At 46.0% G+C, this 26,137-nt stretch overlaps 1 protein-coding gene across 3 annotated transcripts in view; it reads right to left on the reverse strand.

Moving 5' to 3' along the window:
* The window catches only part of P2rx7 (purinergic receptor P2X 7), a 48,779-nt gene that overhangs the window by 8,116 nt on the left and 14,526 nt on the right, over positions 1 to 26,137 (reverse strand). For 2 of the 3 annotated variants that reach the window (XM_015502490.2, XM_015502491.2), the window contains exons 2-12: positions 24,957 to 25,125; positions 23,797 to 23,865; positions 20,289 to 20,361; positions 18,919 to 19,018; positions 15,362 to 15,442; positions 14,290 to 14,419; positions 12,807 to 12,943; positions 6,080 to 6,170; positions 4,723 to 4,788; positions 4,486 to 4,635; positions 2,551 to 2,652 (exon numbers count right to left, since the gene is read on the reverse strand). In XM_015502490.2, the coding sequence (XP_015357976.1) occupies positions 2,551 to 2,652; positions 4,486 to 4,635; positions 4,723 to 4,788; positions 6,080 to 6,170; positions 12,807 to 12,943; positions 14,290 to 14,419; positions 15,362 to 15,442; positions 18,919 to 19,018; positions 20,289 to 20,361; positions 23,797 to 23,865; positions 24,957 to 25,125 (1,168 nt within the window). Of the gene's footprint in view, positions 1 to 2,550; positions 2,653 to 4,485; positions 4,789 to 6,079; positions 6,171 to 12,806; positions 12,944 to 14,289; positions 14,420 to 15,361; positions 15,443 to 18,918; positions 19,019 to 20,288; positions 20,362 to 23,796; positions 23,866 to 24,956; positions 25,126 to 26,137 lie in introns of all 3 variants that reach the window. The other variant, XM_015502489.2, reaches the window with a different exon arrangement.

Genomic DNA, 26,137 nt, shown 5'->3' on the forward strand with positions numbered 1-26,137 from the left:
TTAGGGTTAGTGCAGTAGAAGTCCCTAAGCTTTGTGGGCTGAGTCCCTGGGCTGTTGACAAGCTTGTACTCATATAAGGAATGTAGATACACCTCCAATAGAACTGCACCAACCCCCTTGCCTTGATGTGCCCCAAACTTACTTATGTATTAAACTAAAAGCCCTGCTGTGCTTGGGCTCAGACTTGGGAATTATCCCTCTGGGCTGTGGTGCCACTAATAAAGTGTTGCTTCCAGATCTTGGTGTCCTGACCCTCACTTCCTACTACATTGCCATGTCTGTTATTTGTGACAAAGAAGGCCTGAATCAAGGACACTAAAACTGAGCAGTTCTTGTACATGAGTGTTAGCAGGAGCACTAGTCATGATGACTGACAGGTAGAAACAACCCTAGTATCCATCACCCCACGAGTGGACAAACATATGTTCTGTTCGTTCAGGTGTAGGATACATGCTATGAAAACATGCTAAGTGAAAGAAACCAGATGCAAAGCACCACAGAATGTATGATTCCATTCTCTCCAAATTTCTAGAATAGTCAAGTCAGTAGAGATAGAAAGTAGGTTAGTAGTTTCCAGAGGCAAACAGGAATGGGAAATGGGTATGGGAAGTAGCTGCTCAATGGAGGTGAGGTTTCCTTTTGGGTGATGAAAAGTTCTGCAGTAAGCTGGAGCGATGACTGCACAAAACTGGGACTGTGCTGCTTATCACTGAATCATACACTTTGAAGTGATCAAAATGTTTGATTTTATGTTATGTGTTTTACCACATACACAAAAGCAGTGAATAATTAGTTATTCACTTCCTACTCAGTCCCCACAAGGACATTACAAGAATGGAAAGAAATTGGCCAGACTCTCCATCAAATTGTGCTGTCAATACAAAGAATAGTATATCACATTCATATTGAGTTTATTTCAGGAATGCAAAGTTGGCTTAATATTTGAAAATCAGTGAGTGTAATTTACCACATCACAGATGGGGGAAAAACCCTCAGGGATCATTTCAAAAGAAGCAGAAAAAAAATTATTCTAAAATTAAATATCCATTCATGATAAAAAAAAAAAAATTTGTGGTGCTAAGGATGGAACCCAGGGCCTCCAAGTACTGTACCACTGAGCTGCTACATCCCCAGCCCTGTGACAAAAATTCTTAGCAAACTAGGCCCAGTAGGGAATTTTCTTACTTTGAAAGAGCATTCTCAAAAACCTTATCACAAATACTATAATGACTGTGAAATGGGAAGTGCCTTCTTCCTGAGACAGGGAATGAGACAAAAGGTTCCTGCTGTCACCATTTCTGTGTGGTACTGTATGCACCAGGAGTCCTGGCCAGTGCTGTAAACACCAGATGCTGGGTGTTTACAAGGAGCAAGGAGGGATCCTTCCTGTCAGCCTCCAGAGGGAGCAGGGCCCTGCCAACACCCTAATTTCAGACATCTTGCTTCCCGACTGCAGCAGAATCAATTTCTATTGTTTTAAGTACCCTAGTTTGTGGTAACTGGTTATTGCGACCCTAGGAAATGAATAAAGCTAGTGGAGATGCTTAGCCACCAGAACTGCTGGCGAGAATGTGAACCACCACTTTGGAGCACTGTTTGTTAGCGACTGCTGAAGCTGAACATACGTCTGCCTCGTGACTCAGCCTTCCACTCTTGGGCAGTCACCCTGCAGAGTGCCATATGTTCACCATGGCAGCATGATTGGCATTAACCCCAGCTAGAAATTACCTAAATGTCCACTGATAGAAGAATGGATACATTGAGTGGGATGTTTACTAAACAGAAATTAGAAGGGAGTGGGGTGCGGGGGGTGGGGTGGGGTGGGGCGCTGGGGTTGTGGCTCAGCGGTAGAGCGCTCGCCTTGCACGTGCAAGTCCCTGGGTTCAATCCTCAGCACCACATAAAAATAAATAAATAAATAAATAAATAAAGATATTTAAAAAAATAGAAATCATACAATAGTGAGATCCAGGGGGGGCCCTGTGCGGGGTCATGGATAACTCACAAAAATAATGTTGAGTGAAAAGAGCCAGACATTGAACAGAGTAGATGCTGAGTACTTAACTATGTTTCAATTTTTATAAAATTCTGCAACAGGAAAAACTAATTTTTGAATACAGGATAATGACTATTTTTAAGGGAGGGTAGTAATTAGGGGCATAAAAGGGACTTCTGCTAGAAATATATATTTTTTAATGGGTAAAGGACCAATTTTTATTTATTTTTCCATATTTTTAATGGTACATAATGGTGGAATTCACTGTTACATATTCATATATGCAAACAGTATTACAATATAATTTGGCCAATATCATTCCCCAGCTGGGGACTGAGCCCAGGACCTTGTGCATACTAGCTAAGAGCTCTACAGCTTAACTACACCTCTAACTCGAGAATATTAAATTTTTTAACCTGGTGCTGGTTACATGAATAGGTTTAATTGTTAAAATTCATACAGATTTCTAGATGTGTTTATATTTAAAAGTAAATTTTCTTAAAAAAAAAAAAAAAAGAAAAAGAAAAGAAAAAGGACTAAATCTTTTAACTTACTGGGACTTCTTGGCCTTTGACATGTTGTAGACTTTTCCCAAGTAGCTGCTTGTCTATCATCCAAATGTGGGGTTCATCCACAAAGGACACATACTTTAATGTCTAGGAAAAGAAGGTTAAGAAGTTTACCCATTTATGTACAGAATTATCAAGAATTGCCTATCTAAAAAAAAAAAAAGAATTGCCTATCTAAACATATTTAAAGGCAGCTGTTCCCATTTACCAAATGACAAACTGTTGAACACGCTAACCCCAAACTCTTGTTGAGCAAGAAGGAATGAGTTCTGAGTCTAGAGGCAAATCAGAATTGGAACCCCTTGCACCTTAACACTAAACTCAGCCCATCCACCTCCTACTGCCCAGCGCTTAGCGTCCCTGAACACCAGGTAACATTCCTGTGTGGTGTTCTGTCAGGTGTGGCTACTGTAGATTCAGTATCTCCAGGAAGTTCTGATACTGCAACTTAAATTGTTTATATGTTTATGAAATTTCATATCATCTCAGATAATGAACTGTCAATTATTTTTTAGTTGCAAGAGTGAACTTGCATTTCAGTCGTGGACACATGTATAATGGACAATAAGTTGTGCACTCAGCTGCTGGAAAAAGACAGCAGTATTCTTGGATGGGGGAAAAACAAAGGAACCCTCTTTCCTTTTGTTTTTAGGTACAAGATTTCTCTTTAGGGGGAAATCATGGAGTTGAATTTAGCAAACCTGCATCATAAAGTCCAGATTAACCAAATCAAATTATATAGCTGAGGCTGAAATCCCCTGCGTCTATACTCCAGTCCTAGGCTCTCTTCCAGAAGTATCCACTGTGACCACTTTCGTGTGTGCCATAGTACCTTTTTGTATATATACATATGTCCACACCCATATGTGATTATATGTTTGTATATGAAATAAACGTGTAATAAATATGAGGGAATACATGGAGAACATGTGGATTAGTTTATGTGTGTATCTGCTGTTTTTAACACATATATCATACCATACATATTGTTCTTCCATTTGCTTTTTTCCCCCTCTCAACTAAGTATCCTGTCTGCTCTTGCCAGTAGCTGTAACTTCGCAGATCAGGCATACGTTCTGAGGCCAGCCTGCCTAAGCTGGAATTTCCTGTCCACCACTCACTAGCTGTAGGACTTTGAGCAAATTCTCTGACCTTCCTGTGCCTTAGTTTCCTCACAAATACAAAGGGATAACAGTGATGCCTACCTTATAGGGTAGCTGTGAAGGTCAAATGGGCTAATGTATACCCAGCACTTATTAGTGCTATATAAATGTCTGCTGTTGTAACTGTCACCTCATTCTTTTAAGCATGTCCCTGGCATTACTTTGGGTTTATCATAGTTTCTTTCACTGTTCACCCTGTGGACACCTGGGTGGATGCTGTTTCTTTGTGGCTAATAATCATTTATTAATTATTAATAGCTGGGTCAAGGCTCATTCAAAACCAGCCATTGAGAGTATGGGAGAATCTGATCACAGTGATTAGGGCAACAACTGGTATGTGGCCACAAACAGTGCTGCAGTGGATACCTTGGGCACTCATGTGAGGGCTTCTCTGGGGTGGGGAGGAGGAAGTAGAAGTCCCCAGCTATAATGTATGTCTCATTTAAAAGTTACCAGTCACAGCCACGTTGTTCTCCAAAGTCACTATGCTATTTTGTGGGGACTGTACCAATTTAATAAATGACAAAATTGACAAATCCTGGACCATAAAAATTTATCTTCGCCTCATAGCTTCTCTGTTTTTGTTCCTATTCTTCCCTGGGACCCAAAGATTCATCAGAGAAATGGTCACTGGGGTAGTCCAGGGACTTACCACCACGGGATTAAACCTGTGATTTGGGCTGAATTGTTATGCATTCTTAGCCACCTAGAAGAACCTCTGGGGACCTTGGCATCCCCTAAACATGGCATGCCTCACCGGCTTTGGCTCCACGATGGACTCACACTTCTTCCTGTAGTAATACTCATTGACCGCGCAGGGTTCACAGCACTTGCAACAGGGGTACACATGGGACCGGCAGAAGGTGCTCGAGTAAGTGTTGATGAGAAAGTCAATGAACACAGTGGCCTGGAGGGAACCCAGACAAGCACCAGGGTAGTGAAACTTCTTTTGGCCAAACCATTTTCTTAAAGTGTGGGAAAGAGAATCTCTTACCAAACCAAAGTAGGAGAGGGTGGATCCGACGTACACAACCAGCTGGATAATGTCAAATTTTCCTCCCTGGAAACAGAGTGAGGTTGTTACTCAGCTGAGATCCAGAGCTCTCTTGCTGTCACCTGCAGTCGTGGGTTCTAGATGCACCCGTGTGCTCACGCAGCAGAGTGCAGATGGGGAGTGTGATTCTGTTGTCCCGTTTCTGCTGTCCAGGCTCTGCCTGGACCATGGATGTTTTAAGCTAATACATTCAACCACTGTTGACCATACAAGTTGAGAATTTCAGACAAGCCTTCCCTAGAAGTAGTGTGAGGTGACTTCAGGAGCAGAAGGAAAGAAATGTCTGCAGAAACTCTGACTCTTCCTGGCAGTGTCCTTGTGGTCTTTTTTTTAATAGCCTTTCATCCTCTCAGCTCTATCTTATTCTTGTGGTTCAAGAACCTATATTACATAAGCCATATGCTGTGGAGCAGGGTGCCGAGGTGACCTGCTGAGTCTTCATGTCCAGCACTCTCTGCCTCCTTCTTCTGGAGCCAGCACCTCAGTTTTCTGTTGGACAACCATTTCTCTCCATTTGGGCCCTCTCCTCTGGCTCCTAGGCTGGTCAAGGCTCATTCAAGACCAGCCATTGAGAGCATGGCAGAATCTGATCACAGTGATTAGGGCAGCAACTGGTATGTGGCCCATACTGAGCCAGTCAGAATCAATGTCTGCTGCTTGAATCCTTTCCTGAAACTCCTGGGAAAGTGTGTTCTTGTTTTCCCTGAGGTTGCTAAACTAGTAAGACATCAGGACTACCTGACACCACCACGTGGAGATGGCCAGCCTGAGAACAATGCCCAGACAGGAGAACAGATTTAATAAGAGACAAAGGGAGACAGATTCCTGAAGATCTTGTTCGAATACCTGGATCCAGCCATATCTGAAGCCTGCAATACCCCTGGACTTTCAGTTATATGAATAAAAACAAACCAAAACAAAGTTTCCCCTAAGGCCATTTGAGTTGGATTCTATTACTATAAACTGTTTTGTAGGGGTCCTTCCTTCCTTCATCCCTCCATCCCTCCCTCCCTTTTTCTTTTCCTCCTTCCCTTTCTCTCTCTCCCTTTCTCTCTTACCTTTGTTTCTTGTTGACTCTTAACAATTTTTTTCCCAGTCCCATTCTGTACCCTCCAGATGGCTCATCTGTGGATAGAACCCTAAGGACATTTCTTCCCCTTCTCTTATCCCACAAGCAAAATGCACAGCACTAGCTAATGGCTGTGACTCAAAAGGTTCACTCTCTGGAGCTACAACAGCAATAATTGGGACACAGTCATAGGATGAAGGTGCCCAGGGCTGGAAAAGACAGACTTACAGTGCCAAAAACCAGGATGTCAAAACGGATCCCAAAGACTTTTATCAAAGTCCGTTTCTCAACATTGTTTTCCTTATAGTACTTGGCGTATCTGCAGGAAAAAAAGAATCCATGTTTACAAAGATCTCTTTGAAAGTGCTGGAATTTTATGGAAAGAAAAACCAAACCAGTAGCCAATCCAGTCTTCCTTGTGTGCCTTCTAGGTCTGATGCAACTGGCAGAGGGAAGAGCACAATTCAGAGAGAATTATACTCTCTGAATACCCAGACCACAGAGCACCTCTAGGTTACCTGCTCCGCTTCCATCACCTCAGAGTGACAGGAAATCGGCTTTTAATTGAAGATTAAAATGAACACATTTTTAACCAATTCAGGATTAGCAATAAGCTGAGAAATTAAAAAATAACTTCAAGCGATGTGATTATTGCTAAGAAAGAAAAATAGTTTTGGCTTCTAGAGAAAACATGGAGGAGGAGTGGTGGATTTTAGACACTCATTACTTGGATTGAGAACAGGTTTACTTCAGCACTCTGTCCTCCTGTATTTTCTTGGATTTTGTGTTTGTTTTTCTCATGCCCTCAGTCACCCAGGAAGGGTCAGCACAGCTGTTCCCAGCCCTGCCCACCTTTCCCAAGGAAGTCACCCGAGCATTTCTGTGCCTTGCTTCCCTTTGACCCCCTCTGGGTCAAAGCCTCCCCCAATTCCCTGTGTGGCATGGCCTGCTCCGCCTCTTGAGAAATGTAGTACTGAGTTCTTCTCTCAGCAGCATTGACCTTTCTACGTCATCACTCAGTCACCTTCATAAATTAGGGCCTGGCACAAATCACAGTCACTCCAAATGTGAAGCTCTCATTAGGGCTGTAGTCAGGAAAAGCACTAGGTTTTATTTTTTGTAAGTATTCAGGAACACTTAAATAAATGCCTCAGGAAACTTTTAAGTGTGTCCCTCCCTCTCACCACATTGTGCTGGTTATTTGTATTTTCTTTCTGAATTATTAATTCACAATCTACTTACAGGTGTAGGGAGAGAAGAAAACAGAAGACAGATGCTCTGCCAAAATAGAGTGCAAACACCTGAAACTTTATTTAGAGGTCTCAAAATCTGACGTCGAGACCAGTTAGGTATTCTCAGGCACTTACTTCAATGCCTGTTTCTGGCTGGAGGGGTTTCAGTTTCCTTGCATCTAATTGTGCCATTCCAAGACAGCTCTTCCTTCTCTATTGCATGATTCATTTTTTTAATACTCAAGCTAAGTCTGAATCACCACTCCAGACCCCAGGGCTGGCATTAGGGCCCTATGCCTAAGAAGTTAGCATCGTACAGTAGGTACTGGAATTTCTGCTTTCAGTGTCTTGGTGCAGTGGTTCTAAAATTGGGAGTGACAGTCCTGTGGGAAGAATGTGGCCAAAAGGAAAACTCCTGGGCTTGAACCCCAAAGTGTGGTTTCAGAAGGTGCAAGATGTTTCCACACTGTGAGCATCACTGGGACTGGATGGGGTGCTGTTGTGCACATCGTGATGGGTGAATACTGGCTCAGTAGTGCCGGCCTGTAATCCCAGCTAGTCAGGAGACTGAGGCAGGAGGAATGTAAGTTCAAAGCCAGGATAGGCAATTTAGTGATACCCTGTCTCAAAAATAACAATGTCTGGAACTGCAGCTCAGTGGTAAAGCACTTGCTTGGGATGTATGAGGTTTTGGGTTCAACCCCCAGCACTGGCCTTCCGCCCCCCACCCCCCGCCCCCACCAAAAGTTCAAGTCCCAAACCTCAGGATCTATGTATATATATTATTTGGAAATAGGGTCTTTGCAGATGCAATTAAGTTAAGGATCTCAAAATGATATTATCCTGGATTTAAGGTAGGCCCTAAACCAATGTTTGGAGTCCTTATGAAATAAGTACATACAGATACAAAGGAGAAAACCATGTGGAGATGGAAGCAGAGCTTGAGGTGATGCAATACAAGGTAAGGGAAGCCTGAGCCACCAGAAGCTATAAGAGGCAAAAAAGATTCTCCCCATGAGCTTTCAGAGGGATTATGGCCCCACTGACACCCGATTTCTGACTTCTGGTGTCTGTGAGAGAATATATGTTTATTGTTGTAAGCCTTCAAATTTGTGGCAATTTGTCATAGCAGCCACACAATACTAATACATACACAAATTGTTTTAGATCTGACAAGTGCGTCATGCATTCAGTGTGGGCCTGTCCTAGTTTATACTTTTTGAAAATCAGCTAAATCACATGTTCACTGAATATGGATATTTGACAGTGAATCTTTTTGTTGAATATAAAATTCTGCAATTTGTTTGACTTCTTTAACTTTCTGTTTTAGAAAGTTACATTTTCTCATAAATTTCATTTAACATGTAATTTCCTTCTCTTTTGTATGGCTATTTGAAAATAACTTTTCCTTTTACCCATCAGATCTCAAAAATTTATTTTTGGCCAAAGATTTCCTTTGGTGCTCATTCCAGGCAACAAATGTGCTAACGCTTTGTTCTAAAAGAAAACCAATGTCATAACCCCCTTGGGGCTTCAGAAAGCTCACATCCCACCAGGAGCTGATGTTCTTAAGCTTAGCTCAGAGACTCGGAGGACATTTGCTGACGTCTGGTTGGTACATGGCTTTGCATGCTTCTGCTGACTGTGAAGAATACAGCCTGGAAGGGCAGCCAGGGGACCGATGATCCTGTCCTCTCTTCTCGCTAATTGCAATAAGCCCATTTAGCAGAGCAGCAGGGGATGATCCAAAAATTACCTAAACTAGGAGCTGTTTTCAGGGCCATGGCTGAAACTCCATTGACCCAGAGGAGGCAGAAAGCATTAGTCAACCTCTGAGAACTTGAACTCAAATGCCCACAGGGGCCATGAAGATAAGAGGCCAGAAGCACAAGGAGGCAGTGACATCCCCCAAAATATATGCACTTCCTAGAGGGACTGACACTCAGCTCCAGTCATGGCTGTCAGGTGAATATGGACTCAGGATTCACATTTTGTTTTCTTAAATAGTTTAATTTTTTAGGAAATGCAGGAAGTCCTGATTTTTCTATATTCTACAAATTTTAAAGTTTATGTATTCTCAAGTTTTAAGATATTGCCAGGGGGCTCGGGATGTGGCTCAAGTGTTAGCGCGCTCGCCTGGTATGCGTGAGGCATTGGGTTCGATCCTCAGCACCACATAAAAATAAAATAGAGATATTGTGTCCACCTAAAAAAAATTAAAAAATAAACATTAAAAAAAAAGATACTGCCAGGCTAAAACAAGTACACCAAAGGTGTACGGTGAAACACCGTCAAGGGCTGCCTGCTGGTTCATGATGCTGCTTTGAATAAAATATGAAGTAATAAAATATTACTTGACCCCTCCAGAGTCAGCGAATATGCCAGGAGGGGGTTCAGAGGCAGTGAGGGGACGTGTGTGTACACATGTTTGCATATGCAGGTACAGATAAACTAGGCATCTTATTCATTTTCTCAAGAAGTTTGCACCCTAGCTCCAGAGCCAGAGCCAGAATGTCGTCAGGTGAAGCATCTAAGAAGAAAGTACATTTGGGATGCCAGATGATATTAGCAGTTCTCAAACCTTAATATGCACACGAATTTCCTAAGGATCTTCTTCAAGTGCAAATTTTCACTCATTGATTGGGTGAGGGGGCTCCCTGTGATGATCTTCAGAGCAACAAGCTCCCAACTGAGGCCCATGACACTGGTTCCAGGACCACACTTTGAGGACCCAGGGTCTAGATCAATGGTTCTCAAACTCAAATGAGCAGCAGATTCCTATGGAGACATGAAGATGCAGGTCACTGGGCACCACCCCTAGACTGTTTCTATAGATCAGGGTGGGCCTAAGAACGTGCATTTCTGAGTTCCATGGGATGCTGAGCCTGAGCCACACTTTTTGAGAGCTGATTCTTGAATGTTAACATGTTTTCCAAGTTGCTTCCCAGAACCTGAGTTCTCATCTGTACAGTTTGTCTTTGTAACTAGGAAAGCACAGTCCTCAAGAAAGGGAAAGATGCCATAGGGTCCTACCCACCCTGCTTGGAGGGGTCTTGCCTGGTCACTGTGCCCCATCACACTGTCCTGCTTGATTTTCTTGATGGCATTTATCATCAGAAATGGTCTAGTTGGATTAGTCCACCTGTTCTATCGAGACCTAATTTACATACAGGAAAATGCATAAGCCCTAAGGGTTCTGTTTAATGAGTTTTGACAAATGAGTTCAATCCCAGTACTGCCAAAAAAAAAAAAAAAAAATCTTGACAAACAAGTGTCCCCTATAATCTGTATCCCTATCAAAATTCCATTATCCCAGAACATTCCCTTGTCCCATAAAACTCTCTTATATTCCTTTCAAGCCAAGTCCTACAGCTTGCAGCCCCCCAGCACAGCAACTGCTATTCTATCTTCTATCGTCATTGATGGAGTTTACCTTTTCTTCAACTTCATCTAAATGACACAAAGTATGTGCTTATTTAGTCTAGTTTCTTTCACTCAATGTCGTTGGGACTGATTCATCCATATTGTAGCATGTACCAGTAGTTTGTTCCTTTTTTTTTTTTCTTGAAACAGGGTCTCACCTCACAGGCAGTGATAGGTCATGGAGACCATGTTAGGGCCAAGTTACTAACAGAGTTGTAGGGACCAGGCTGAAAAGATGATCCAGACAGGAGGTAAGATGGAAACTAAGTTAGGATGGCATTGGCTCACTACCAGGCAAGAGTCAGGAGCAGGGGCATCAGGAGCTGTGCAGAGGATCCAAACAGGCACAAGTCACACCATGGTGGCAGGAGGGCATGGGAGTGCAAAGGAACCAGACCATGGGTGAGTTCATAGGGTTGAAGTCTAGAAACCAGAGGCACACACCATGCCCTACAAAGAAACTTCAAAACACCACACATGAGGATTAGATGTGGCCCATGACATCAAGGCTTCAAAGTGTTCCCACCTAGCCTGGATGAGGCCCTGGATTCAGCCTCCATCACCATGCAAAAGGGACTTCTGATCAAGATGGAGGCCTGAGCTTACAATGGTTACACTTATGAATTTTTGACTTATGATGGTGTGAAAACCATATGTGTTCTGTAGAAACCATACTGGATTTTGGATTTGGATCTTGTTCTGGGCCAGTGAGACACTCTCAGTGCTGGGCCGTGGCATTGAGTCCCCATCACTGTCATGAGGGGAAACAACCTATAGTCTACTGTATACGGCGTTTCTAAGCTAGGCTCCTTGGTTGGTTAAGTACATATTCAATGCATTTTCAATCTATGATATTTTCAACTTACAATGGGTTTATCAGGAACCAACCCCATTGTACACCAAGGAGCCAGCTGTACAAGAAGCCTCATCACCCTCCCCATACACATGAAAGTGCAAGATAAAATATCTGGGGTGCAGCTCAATGGTAGAAAACTTATCTAGCACATACAAGGACCTGGGTTCAATCTGCAGCACAGGAGAAATTAAAATACCAATCATTATGGTGCTTAAAACAAAAAAGGATACTTTTTCAGTTGCTCAACATGGTAGTGAGTGGGGATTGAAGTCATGTGACCCTTAGGAGCCGCTGAACCTGATTCAACTCCCAGGAGCTAGATTTGAACACAGAGGGAAGGGCACTGGAGCTGCTAAGGCTCTCACAGTAAGGGAGCAGGAATCTGATCTTTTAGTAGAGTGAAAAGATCTCAAGCCCAGATATTAAATTAAAAACTGGCTCACAGTTGATAATTGCCATGTAGTCCCAACAGCAACAACTACAAAATGACAGTGATGGCTCCAGAGGAATGTCCTGAGGCCATCCCTGCTGAAGACAAGCCCCCAGCGAAGATCCCAAAATCCACAGGGAGAAATCCACCCAAGTTCCTTCAGAGGATAGGCCCATGTGAGAGGAATTAGACAACAGAATGAGCAAAAAGAGTAATCCACAGTTAGGAATGGAACTCACTGAAGCAGGTGACTTTGAAAAAAATAAAATAAAAATCCTAGAACTAAAAATACAGCCATAGAAATTTTCAAAAATCTAAAAGTATATGATAAAAATGTTCACAACCTTTGATCCAAGTATTCTGCTTCTAGAAATTTACCTAAAGAGATAATCTGGAATTCAAATAAAGATTTTTGTGCAAAGTTGTCCACGTAAAGTTATTTAAAATAAAAAGAGTAAAAATAGCCAAATGTTCAGTGATGGAGGAATGGGTGAGGAAGTCAGGAGATGAGAGGGAAGGAGCATTAGTTTGGAGATAAGGTGACCTGGCCTAGATGTATGGCTCTTAGTTGAGGGCACTGAGCAGATCATTTAACCTTTCCTGGCTTCCCCCTGCGGGGGAGGGGTGGGGAGGTGCTGGTGAGTGCCTGGTTTGTACAAGACCCTTCCTAAACTGCAGAAATGTTGTCAGTACACCCCACATGGAATGTTGTGATCGTCAGTGTAATGGCCACAAGGAATCTGAAGTGTCCTGGGTGTAAAAATAATTATAAGAATAACAAAATCTCACAGAATACCAAAGTATATGTGTGCTATGATCTCTTATGAGCCTCACAGAAGAATTGGTACAGACCAAGGAAAATTCACCCTTTTTCTGTTTCTCAACTTTGCGTTTGATTTACAAAGAATGTACTTCACACCCAGCTCTACTGGACTGACTACTAGGATGCAGCTCAGCCCCACCAGGAAGCTCCCTGGGGCCAGCTGCTGAGAGTCTGACCTGAAGCCCTGTTACCTGAAGTTGTAGCCAGGGTACAGGGACTCATTGGTGGTCTTGTCATCAAGGCGACGGAAACTGTATTTGGGTCGGCAGCGATGGGACCAGCTGTCCAGGTTGCAGTCCCAGTAGATCTCAATGCCCATGATCCCTCCCTGGGGGAGTCAACAAGAGGCAGTCTCTAAGTTGGCTGGAAGTAGGTTACGCAATCACCAGACATCTCCCTGCTCAGGGATCAGCGCTGCAGGAAAGGTTTTTTCTTTAAAGGGAAAATGCAGATTAAGGTTTCTGAGCCATGAAGGTGAGCTAGAATACTGGGGCAGTCCCAAAGGCGTCTCTCCCTGTTCTTCCTCTTATCCAGGACACGCCACCCTTAGACTTAGTCCTAAAATACAACTTTAAACAAACCTTTCCTGCACTCAAACACCTTTAATGACCCCCAGCCCCTATTAAAAATAAAGTTGAATCTGGGAACAGTGGCACAAGCCTGTAATCCCAGCCACTTGGGAGCCTGAGATAGGAAAATTTTATGTTTGAGGCCAGCCCTCAGCAATTTGGTGAGACCCTCAGAAACTTAGCAAGACACTGTCTTAAAATTTAAAAAAATAAAAATAAAAAGGGATGTAGCTCCGTGGTAAAGTGCCCTGGGTTAAATCCCCAGTAAACCTCCCCCACCAAACAAAGCAAAACGAACTTGTCAAACTGGAATTCAGGGCACTTAACCAAATATCTCTTTTGCATTCTCTCTCCATGATCCCTAGAGGAAACTTCTGGCAGTGTGAGCAAATTAAGGTCTTGAGCTAGGGAGATAATCCTGGACCCCTGGGGCCTCATTTTATACATGCTCCCTCTCATGAAGATTAGTGTTTTGTGAAAGGAGAGGGAATAAGGAGCCAGCATGACCTCTGAAGCAAGGTGCCTCACTGCTGGCTCTGAAGATGAGGGCAGGGAGTAAGAACCAAGAAACACAAGGCAGGAAGCCCTAGAAGAGGGAAAGGCGAGGACGTGCTTCTCCCCAGAGCCTCCAGGGGGAGCATGGCCCTGCAGACACCTCCACTTCATATCAGCAAAAATAATTTTGGACATCCCTCCAGAAAGAGAAGAAAGTGTGTGTTGTTTTAAGCCATCCAATTTGTGGTCATTTGTTACAGCAGCTACAGGAAGCTAACACCAAGCAGCTCCCTCCCAGCATTGAGTGTTAGATGACTGAAGTGATGTAGATGCAGCCCCTGGCAAATACACAATAAACTGAGCCATATTTTTTAGGCCCAGGGGTCTGAACTCTTGATATCTTTTTTTTTTCCCGTTAACATTTTTTTTTTTAAGTTGTAGATGGACACGATAACTCCATTTTATCCATGTATTCTCTATGTGGTGCTGAGGATCAAACCCAGCCCGCACAAGGTGAGCAGCCGGCACTGAGCCACAACCCCAGGCCCATCTCTTGACATCTTTCATCCTCTGACACCCATCTCCACTGAATAAAGACAAGTCCACCCACCTGGATTGCCACCTCCGAAAAATTATCTCCTGTTTCCTGGAAGATGTCTCCTAGCCGGAAAATGGGACATTGTGGATTTTGAGTCTTGTGAAAGGTACAACTGATGTTCAACCCTGGCAAGATGTTTCTCCTGTGCAAAATTGAAAGCAAACAGACATTTCTAGGAAACCGATCCATCTCATTGGAATGAGCCAGTGTGGCTGCCAGGCTCCACAGAGGGTTTCATGACCCCTGCTCCTGGGAACCCTGTGAAGTGCCCCACACACTGTATCAAGTTTGGGCTTTCTGACCAATAGCATATGGCAGAAGCCACTTCCGAAGACTGTGGCTTCCATCTTAGTTACTTGCTTTTTCACTTAGTCACTCTCTCTCTCTCTCTCTCTCTTTTTTTTTTTTTGGTACCAGGGATTGAACTCTGGGGCACTTGACCACCGAGCCACATCCCAGCCCTATTTGATTTTATTTAGAGACAGGGTCTCACTTAGTGCGTTGCCATGGCTGAGGCTGGCTTTGAACTTGAGATTCTCCTGACTCAGCCTCCAGAGCTGCTAGGATTACAGGTGTGCACCACCATGCCTAGCCACTACTTTCCTGAATTGCTTGCTAGCCACCATGTCCTAAGGAAATACATGTGATCCTAGGGTCAGATCCTCTTGGTAAGGAACAGAGGCCTGCTGTCAATAACCATATCAGTGAGCCTAGAAGGGAATCTTCAGCCCCAGTGGAGCCTAGAGATGACTGCAGCCTTGTGACAGACTGAATTTAACCAAGGAGACCAGGACCTGAACCAGATCCACCCAGCAAATACATTTTCAGATTCCTGATCCACAGAATGAGAGACAATAAGTATTTGTCATTTTAGAAGGTTTCTTTTTTAAATATTTTTAGTTGTAGATGGACACAATACCTTTATTTTATTTATGAATAAAGGATCGTGCTGAGGATCGAACCCAGTGCTTCACACATGCTAGGCAAGCACTCCATCACTGAGGTACAACTCTAGCCCTAGAATGTTTCTTTTTTACACAGCTGTAGGTAGGTAACTGCTATACCAGACATTCTGGGCACTTACGTGGTATAGTTGTGGCCAGGGAAGTCAATATTGTTCTTGATGAGCACAGTGAAGTTTTCAGCGCTGCTCAGAAGTGCAGGCCTGGGAGAGAGAAATAAGGATCAGTGACCACAGAGACAGGGGGCACCAGTGAGTCAGTGAGACCAGGGACTTCTGGTTTTCTGCTTTAGCCTTGGGGATGAGATAAGAAAAATGGATGCAGCAATCTAATAGAGAAAACCTTCCAAAATTCTCTATGAAGTCTTTCAGTTTCTCCAAGAATTTCTTCCTTCTTGAGACCCCATAGCAACTGTGTCCCTTCTGTCACTCTGATATAATTGTATATTTAGTTACGTGCAGTGGTATTTTGGTAAATGTTTAACATCTATCACTCTAAGGAGAAAAAAAAGGCTGATATGTATTTGCTGATTATCATGCTATAAATACTCCTACCATAGCTGGTTTCCAACTACCAAAGGGATATCACAAACTTGAATTTGGGATGGGCTGAGCATAATTGGCTGTGAACCTACCAGCCAGCTCCAGCACACCCCTATCTGTGACTCTCTAGGCCTAGAGTTCCTTCAGGGCTGGCACAACAGTTTCTAATCCCGGCATCCTCAGCCTTTAGACCAGGGCCACACAGACAGACAGCTGACTGCATTAGTCATTTCTTAGAGGCTGAGTAGTGTACAATTCTGTGAGTTAGAGGAAACCAAATTCCAGATGACAGGAAGCCACCCACCATCCTTTCATCCCTTCATTCAGCAAACGCTTTTGGTATTGGGCTTGGAACTGGGCAGTGGGATACAGTGAGCAACTGTCAACATTTCTGCCCTTTTGCACTTGACAGTTTATGAAAGATGGAGAACACTAGCTGTGAATAGAAAGGCTCAGCTGGCACCCTGCTGCCAGCTGTGTCTGAGTAGCACAGGAAGGGGCAAAGGCAGGGCACCAAGAATGGCCTGCCTTTTACCCCAGGACCCAGTGTTGGTTGTGTGTGTGGGAGCTCTGTGTGCAAACCCCATCTTTTTGCCTGTCCAGCATCTACTCCCCTTTGGATGGTACAAGCTCAGTTTTCTCTCTTTGGAGAAGCCAGCTCTCCACTGCCATCCAGAAGGGTTCTGTGGGGATGATTACTTCCTGTCTATTCCTAGGGTTCTGCATGGGCATGTGACCCAGGGCTGGCTAAACAGTGTGGTCCGTTCCCCTTGGCCTTTGGGTTGGTTCAGAGATGGTCATATGATTTAAGCCAACGAGAACCATTTCTGGGAACAACTGGAAAAGAGAAACTCTTTTTTTGCTGGACTGTTAGTAATAAGGATAGTGTCAACTTGGAATTCCCTGGACCACAATGCAAGGAAAGTCAGAATTAAAGAAAGAATAACTAAGAGAGGGGTGGGAGAGGAAGGAAGCAGGAAAGAGAATCTCATTGACATCATTTGAAGCCTGGACCAAGCTTTGCCTGAAGCCAGGACCTCTGGATGTTTTTGATTTACTGGAATCAAAAACACAAGCCAGGGGCTGGGGTTGGGGCACAGTGGTAGAGTGCTCCCCTAGCAGTGCAAGACGCTGGGTTCTATCCTCAGCATCACATAAAAATAAACAAATAAAATAGAGGTATTGTGTCCAACTACAAATAAAAAATATTTAAAAAAAAAGCCAAAAAGTAACACCCCTTTTTTTTTCTTTCTGAAGTCAGTTAATTTGGATTTCTGTCATTTATATTGAAAAAAAAAAATTCTCAGGCATGGTGGTGCACAACTGGAATCCCAGCAATTTGGGAGGCTGAGGCAGGAAGATTGCAAGTTTGAGACTAGCCTCAGAAACTTAGTGAGTCCCTGTCTCAAAATTTAAAATGGGACCAGGGGCATAGTTCAGTGGCAGAGCACCCCTGGGTTCAATTCCCAGTACCGCAAAACAAAACCAAAAAAAGAAAAAAATCTTATTTACAACAAATGCCTGCTGTGTGCTAGACTCTTACCTGTAGAACATTCTAAACCTCACACTTCCTGAGCAGCACTCTTGACAATCAGAGGACTACAGGATCCAAAACTTTAAGGATCAAAGCTCTTCATTGCTTTCATGTGACATTTACAACATTCTATCTTGAATTAAAGATCTCTGTGCATGTGTCTTATCTCTTCTATTAGACTGAAAGAGCCCTGGGACCTGCTCCATACCTGAACTTCTTGTGTTTCACATAAAACTTAGCAGTCATCATCACATGTGAAATATCTAGTGCCTACTACATGGTAATGGTGAATGGCAAGATGAGCCATCTTGGCTAATTCATGTAGCACACCGGAAACTGGAGAGCTGTCAGATCAGCCTAGGGCCAGGCAGCTGGAGACGCATGCGGTATTTAGCTGATGAATGAGTTGGTGGCAGAGTCAGAATTGAAAGCCAGCACTAAGCAAAGGGGCCCCTTGTCTTGAACTAAGAGTCACTTGGGTGTGGGAAGATGTCCCACCCAAAGCTGGGCAGTTTCTTCTGTGACCAAGAAACTTCCCTGACCTAGAAATGAACCCAGTTTAACAACTGTGGGCCAGACAGGGCGGCCCTGCCTCGGCATTGGGGACCTTGGCCTGAGCCTTCTACACATCCCCTTAGGCAGTTTTTCCCTTGCCCCACACATGCTAGGAGAGTGGCCCTGAGCCACTTTGGTCTGGGTAGCTGCTAGGCATGTGTGCTATTTAAATTTAAATTTAATTAAAATCCAGTTGCTTACCTATCATAGCCACACTTCAAGTGGTGGCTACCACATCGGGCAGCATGGCTACTGCCTTCCCATCATTGCAGAAGTTCTACTGGACAGTGCTGGTCTGAAACTAGCACACTTCCCGGGTAGATCTTACGTGTGCGTGTGAGCATGTGGAAGCCAGGCATGGGGCTCACTTCACAATGCACAAGTATTGTTTCATTTAATCCTTACAAACACCTCATGAGGTAGGGGCAGTTATTATTCTCATTTCACAGATGAGGAGACTGCCACTCAGGAAGGTTAAGTCACTTGCCCAAGATCACACAGCAAAGGTGTACTTGAAGCAAGATTTGAATCCAGGTCTTTCTAACTATTCTCTGCTGAAATGCATCAGCCCTTGTGGTTTCTAAGATTTAATATCCCAACCTGTGTGTTAAAGAGAAATATCAATACAGGGAACCACCAAATCTGTATGTCAGGTGACTGTTTGAGAAGATTCCTTGCCTCCCCTCCCTTCTCTTTCTCTCCCTCCTCCCATTCCATTTCCTACCCTTACTCACTCAATATGAACACTGGTGTATCAGAACAAACGCTGCCATGGCACTAGAGGAGGAGTCTGGAGGTGGCCCGGAAGGGTGCTCTGGGTAGTGGTAATGCACCAGCAGGTACGGAACTATTCTCCACATCAACAACAGCGCCAACTTCCCAGGGACAGTGGTTTGTGCCTAGAGTGCGCCTGGCCTGGGGACCCTGAGGCGGAAAGGCCCAGGGCTTTGCGGGCTGCTCTGGGAAAGAAAAGCCCAAGTACCCTGGCAAGGTGTCACCTGGCCACTGCTGAGGGCCACCTCGTCTGCTCCCCATCCGTGCAACTCACCGGGGGGGCTTCTCCTCCACTGCCTCGGTGGGACACCAGGCAGCAACTTCACAGGTCTTCTGGTTCCCTTTATACACTATACACCTGCCAGTCTGGATCCCTGTGGGGTCGAGAGGTGAAGAGCCTCCGATGTGAATGGAGGACATTCTCCAGGGCAGGCGTCATGGACACCACCCAAGCAGCAGCCTCCGCTCCTGTGGACCCATCCTCACCCCAAGACAAAGCAGATGAGCATGACACTGAACAGTAAGCCCTTTAGAAGGGACCAGGCACATCCATAGGGACAGGAAGCAGCTTGGTGGCTGCCAGGCACTGAGGGGAAGGAGTGGAGAGTAGCCACAAATGGGGATGCGATTTCTTCGTGGGGTGGAGTGTTCTGGAATCAGCTCAGCGAGATCTGGGTTCCGTTGGCCCTTTCGGCTTCTTTACGATGAAAGATGCCCGAGAGGGGAGCTGAGCAGCATCTCCTCTCGCCAGGCACAGTGGTCTAGCACTTGGCTCCCCAGGTGGGCATCTGAGTCCACCCACGGGGCACACGGCCTGCCAAGGGATGTGCAGAGCCATGGAATGAACATGGTGCACCTTCCCGAGCATGGGGAGGAGAGGGAGGATCCAGTGAGCAGCAAGCCACGGCAAGTGGCCAGATACCAACTCAGATACAGTGCACTATGGAACAGAAGCCACTTGCACACGCCTCTGGGGAGGGTGTGCATTATTACCACTGACAGTTTTCTTTTTAAATTATTTTTTGCAGTATTTTTTTGTTGCATTGTCTAATACCTTTTTTTTTTTTTTTAAAGATAGAGTGAGAGAGGGAGGGAGGAAGGGAGAGAAAGAGAGAGAATTTTTAATATTTATTTTTTAGTTTTCGGCGGACACAACATCTTTGTTTGTATGTGGTGCTGAGGATCGAACCCGGGCCGCACGCATGCCAGGCGAGCGCGCTACCGCTTGAGCCACATCCCCAGCTCTAATACCTTTTTAAGTTAAAGCATGAGATTCTTCAGGCAAGTATGGGTTTTCCCCCAAGTTCCTTGGGAGTTTAAGCTCCACCTTGGGGAATTTCAGGGAGAAAGTTCAGAATACTTAGATGATGTGATGGGCCAGGTGATTTTTCACCAATCACCTCCTGGCAGGCCAGGCTCGGAGGAACTTCTCTGGCTGGGAAATTGAGCCCAGTCCCTAGGCTGTAGCTGGTCAGCCTTGGAGAAGGCCAAGGCCTAGGACAGACACGGGTCCACCTGTGGCTTCGCGGTGGTGGAAGAAGGCTGTAAAGCCAGAGGCTGAGGACCTGAATGGGGCACTGTGAATGTCACCAAGGTGCCAGATCCCCTCCCACCCTGGACTCCAGGAGAAAACCCAGAAGGTACCTTTGCTTTGTGGGTCCATCCAGCCCTTTGTACAACCCCGGTCAGAGGAACAGAGTGTCCTTCGAGTGGGATTCTGCAGGGAGAAGGAAGGGGCGCTGTGTCATTGAGATATGGAGAAATCCGTGTCTGGCCACACAGAAACCCACACACAGTGCTCATGGTAGCACTGCCCACAAAGGCCAGAGAGCGTGAACAGGCCAAGTGACTGTCAGAGGTGAATGGACAAATGACATGTGGTACATTCCTTCGTGGACTGTCACTCAGCCGTAAGGAGTGAAACACCAACCCATGCTATGTCATGCATAAACCTTGAAAATGATGCTGATTGGAAGAAGCCAGACAGACACAAATGTCACAAACTATACAATTCCATTTCAGGAAATGTCGGAATAGGCACATCCATAGGGACAGGAAGCAGCTTGGTGGCTGCCAGGCACTGGGGGAAGGAGTGGAGACTGGCTGCAAATGAGCATGTTCTGGAATCCGTGATGATGGTTGTACAGTGTTGCTAAGAGAATAAAAAGTTGTTTCCTTTAAAGTGGTGGGCTTTATGGTACGTGAATTACGATTCAATAAAAAATAAAAACAAATAAGAATGTAAATAGCAAATGTCAGAGCAGCCAGGGGGCCACCTTCAGCAATGGCCCTGCAGGTGGAGAGCAGGTGGCCTGGCCCAGGTGGCTCTGTGGCTCAGAATTGAGCAACGCAGACAGGTGCCAAGATGCAGCAGGTGATGTGGAAACAGGGGTCATCAGCCAGCACTATCTCCTGGCCACAGAAAATGAGGTCAGTTGTGTCTCAGGGCTGAAGGACACAATCAGGAAGAGAAGCAAGATGGCTTGGTCTGGGCATATCTGACTCTACTCTCTGGGGAACAGATGCGCCAGCCAATCTGAGAGTGGCCAGAATGTGACACAAATGTGGAACAGCCTCTGCTCAAGGACCTCTGGGCAGTTTGTGGCTTCTTCAGAAATTGAAGGCAAAGACCCAGGTGCATCTGGCTTCAGTGACAGCTGCTCCCTTTCTTGCTCCCTAAGCCTCAGTTACCTCATCTGTAAGGGGAGACAGATTTGTCTACGTAGTCACCATGAAGACTATTGAGTTATGCAAAGAAAGGCCTCAGCACAAAGTGCCGCTCAGTGAGCTTTGCTTGTGCTTTTCAAACTCTGCCACGTTTTCTTTTCTTCCTAGGCTGCCTTCTGTCACCCTCCAGGCCCCCAGCTTCTTCTCCTTTTGACCCCCCGCCACCATGAGGCTATGAACCCCTTCAAAGAGCCCTTGGACCACAAAGCCTGGTCATATCTTTGCCTGACACTTAGTAGGTCTGATGAACATGAAATAAATGAATGAATGATCAACCTCTGTGGCAGTTACATTTCCATTATGAACTGCAAGGAATTCTTAGGAAAGAAGATAAATTGATTCACTTTTATTTTCCAGAATAAACTGTAAAATTAAGAAAAAAGTTAGTTTTATTTTGTGAGTATTATGTGGATTAAAGATGGCCACAAATTCTCGGTCACTGTCTAGGTTGAGAGGTGGAGTATTCCCCTGCCCCCTCCGAAGCTGGGTGACCTGACTGCAGAACCAGCAGAAGCAGTACAAGTAACACAGTGCCAGCTCCAGCCTCAGGCTTCTGAGGGCCTGGAACCTTCTGCGTTTGGGCTTTAGGAACCCAGTGCTGCTGTTAAGTCACTACGCTGCTGGAGAGAGCATGTGGACAGACCCTCCAGAGAGGAAGAGGTGCCCAGCCATACCCTGGTGCCAGGAGAGCCTCCAAAGAAGGCCAGCACCAGCTGCTGGTGAGTGTAGCCCCTCGACAGACCCCAAGTGAGACCAGCAGAGGAACCGCTGGCTGAGCCCAGGCCACCGTGGAACTGTGAGAGTCACACAAGGCTTTGAGAAGCCCACCAAGTTCAGAGTGGTTTGAAGAGATAACTGGAACATTCACTCATATAGGACTCCATACACCCAGGGCTTGGCCACGATCCCTGGGATGACCAGAGATAGAGTAGGTGTCAACGTGCAAAGAGAGGAGGCGACTGTCCCATTACACTGACCCGAACCAGCTGGTTAAAATCCCAGAGAGCTTTTCTGGGGCTCTCTGGGCCAGCAGTGCCTCCCTGGAGCTGCTCAGAGTGACCTCCCATCTGCGGCAGAGGAACCCCTAAACCCTAACAGCTCCATTTAGAATGCCACAATGCACCGTCATGTCACAGGCGTCTGTCTTCTCACTTGTTTCAGCAACCTTGAGAGCAAGGTTCTGAACACACCAAGGCACAGAGAAGTGAAGTGGCCCATGCAGTCACCAGGCCAATAAGTCAAGCTGTGAACTGTTCACAGTCTGCATCGAGCCCGGGCTGTTCCCCCTGAGCTGTCCTTAACTTCTTGCAAGTCTCAGTGACATGAAAAGTGTCTTTGAAAACATGGGGTTAGAGTGTGACATAGAGGTGACCAGACTGAAGGGCAAAGGAGAACTAGGGCTCCCAATTGGCCTGGAGACTGGGTGCTGCTGGGAAGGGCGGAGGAAAGTGAGTTGACCCAGGCTGGCTTTGGCTGATTCCTCAGAGCAGGGCGCTCGCGGGGAGACGGGGAAACAAATGTCCAGAGGTCTCTGCAGGGGGCTACTCACTGACATAGACACCAAGGGTACGTCAGTTTGGTCCCAAGTTTGGGTACCACGGTGACAAAGACTGTACAAGGAGTAAGCATGTTCACTGGAACTTCCGGACACTCAGAAAACTAGGCCTCGTGACCAGAGGGATGGGTCAGGACCCGCATGGCCAGGCTGGTTCTTCTGCCCGTGGGCAGAGGGCCTGTGGAGATATGGCCACCATGGCTGCTTCCCTCAGTGTTGGGAATGGTCCCTGGTATAAGGCACAGGTGTGTCCCCAAAGAGGGGAGGAACAGGTAAGGCCTAGTGGTGATTCATGGATACAGACAAACTTAAGAGAGCTAGCCTTTCATCCCGTTGGACAGAGCAGACTCTGACTGTGAAGTTGGAGAGAGGACATTTTCCAGAGGGAGGTAGGGGAAGGTCAAGAGCACAGAGGTGGGAAGATTGTGTGGGGTGGTGGGGGTGGGGAGGCCTGATACAGAAACGGAAACTCTTAAGAAGAGGGGGAAATGGGCCATCTCGAGCTGCTTGCCACTGTTCCCTGGGACCCACCCTGCAGACAGTTCATGGTGGACCTTGGCAGGAGAAGCTGTGGGCTCCAGTGACATGAAATCAGATTTGCAAATGCCAAGAATCATGTTGCTGAGATGCCCAGGAAGCTACCAAGGGAAAGAGCAGGTCTCCAGGCCACTGCAGCTGGAGGCAAGGGGAGACCTACAGTGCTTTTCCAACCTTCTTCCACCTACCGCCCTACCTCACCACCCACCTCACGGAGGCAGGTGCTCAGTAGACATCGGTGGGCTGAATACATCCTGGCTCATCCCCCTTTGTCTTCCCTCCCAGTCTCCTCCAGGAACTCTTATCACCCACCCCCACAGGTCCCCTCCTTACCTCAGGGCACAGCCGCTGCTCTTGGCCTTCTGTCTTAAGAAAGTTTGTCATCACAAAGAAGGAGTTCCCCTGCAGAGCAGAAGGAGGAGAGAAGGGAACAGAACAGCTCGATCACAATGACCCCGCCTGCTGCTGAGCTCCCGGCACACCCCTTTAAGCTTCTAGAAACCAGGGTCCGTGGGCACATGGACTATGCCGGGGGCTTGATAGCAAAGCTGGAGGAGCCGTCCTGCTGGGCCGAGGGGGAGCAAGGGAACATTCAAACAGATTGAGCAGTCATTTCCAATCCAGCCTCAAAAGCGGCCCTTCATTTACTTGCCACCATAAAATCCCATTAAACCGAGACTCTGGAGACCTGGGGAGGCGGGGGCAGGGCGGGGGCGCAGCTGAGCAGGCTATTCAGTTCTCCAAGACTTTAATGAAAGGGCAACAGGGCATCCTGCCAGCTGGCCGATGGCTGGATTTTAACGACCCACTGTTAAGAAACAAGCAGATAGTGGCTTGGCTTTGATGGCTCCCGCAGCTGCAAACATGCCCTTTTGTTCCTCCTGTCCCCCATCTGTCCCTGGGCATCCCCACATCCCTCTGTAATTTCTCCTTTTTGGGAACTCTGCTTTCAGTCTCTCTGCTTGGTGGCCAAGACACTCCTGTACCTGTGCCCTGTGACCCATGCCTGCTCTTCTTTCTCACCTACATCCTTCTTTGGTGTCTAAAGGATATGAATGTTCCAAAAATGGCCTCCTGGAAGTCTTTTGGTGACAAAAGGCCACAGAGACAATGCAGAAAGGCTGGCACTCTCCAGGCGGCAATTTTTTTTTTTGCCCTGGAGAATGCAGGCAGACCTTGCTGCCTAGTGGCCCGGGTTCTGAAGAGCCGTGCAGGTGTCAGTATACACAGAGCGAGAGGGAATCAGACCGTGTTTGAAATGCACCAGGACATGCTGCTATTTTGAGAAACCCTACAGGACTTGATAGAGCAAAGAACTATCTTCTTTGAGCTGCTGGATCTGACCCAGTTTTTCAATTTTTAGGTTTTCTCAGTAGGGATTTTCACAGAGCTTTTAAAACAGGGCCAACGTTCATTTTTCTGGAGTGGGGCTGTAGGTACCAGGGGAAGGGCGCGAGGCCCTGGTGATGGTTTCCAGGGATGCCGATGCTCACCTGCAAAGGGAAGGTGTAATCCGCAGTGTCGAAGACGCTCTGCACTGAGCGCTTCACCCCGTTCTCCACGACTTCTGCCGTCACCTCTGCTATCCCTTTCACCTTGGTGTGCACAGAGCTGATGACAGGCTCTTTCCGCTGGTACAGCTTGTCACTCACCAAAGCGAAACTAAGTGGCAGACACAGAAAGGTATCAGTGGCTTTCTCCAGGGGGGTCTGAGGCCATGATTTGGGATGCAGGCCCTGAAGGCCACATCCTTTTGAATGCTAGCCCTGCTTCTTGGTGACTCACTTTCCCTCTCTGCAAAATGGGAACAATAGTTAAACCTACCTCCTGGGATCACTGTGAGGCTCAAATGAGATAATGTGTGCAAACCCCCTGGTGTAGCATGTGCTGCATGGTGGGCCCTTGCTGCAGAAAACAGTGGCCCCCACCCCTTCTTCACTGTTACCTAGGATAGATCTGCATTAGTAGGACAGCTTCTCAGGTAATAACGTGCAGCTCCAGGTTGCTTCACCACCTTTGTCCTGGGCTCAGTAACACGTCAGCACCTTCCTATCTAAGACTGTGTCTGGCAGGTCAGCAGCCTGACCTGCTTTCAGGAACCCACCTGCTTTATCAATAATGCTGAAAATAGCAGATCCTCTTTACCAAGCACTTAGATATGCCAAGTTCTCTAAATGTATCAACTGTTTTGATTCTCACAGCAATAAGAGATAGTGACTGCAATCACCACTCTTTTGTTGGTGAGTAAATGGGCTCAGAGAGGTGAAGGAACTTGCCCAGGGTTACACAGCTCATGGCAGAACTGAGGTCCACCATTAGTCTACATTTTGCCAAGAGCCAACCATCCTACTGCGGGGGTGGGGGGTGGGGTGGAGGGAATAAGTGGAATTAATAATTAAAAATCGTAGGTTCTGACTGGTACCGTTGCACACACCTATAACCTGTAACTCCAGGCTGAAGCAGGAGGATTGCTAGTTTAAGGCCAGCCTGGGCAACTTATCAAGACCCTGTCTCAAAATAATAATTTTTTAAAAAAGGGCTAAGGATGTCCTTCAGTGGTGGAACCCCTGCCCAGCATGCCTAAGTCCTGGGTTTGATTCCCAGTGTTGCCAAGAAACAGACAGATTCTATCCCCATTTTTCTGTTTTCCATGTCTCTTGTTGTCCTGAATAAT

This window comes from Marmota marmota, unplaced genomic scaffold (genome assembly GCF_001458135.2).
Source record: "Marmota marmota marmota unplaced genomic scaffold, marMar, whole genome shotgun sequence".
Lineage (NCBI taxonomy): Eukaryota > Metazoa > Chordata > Mammalia > Rodentia > Sciuridae > Marmota > Marmota marmota.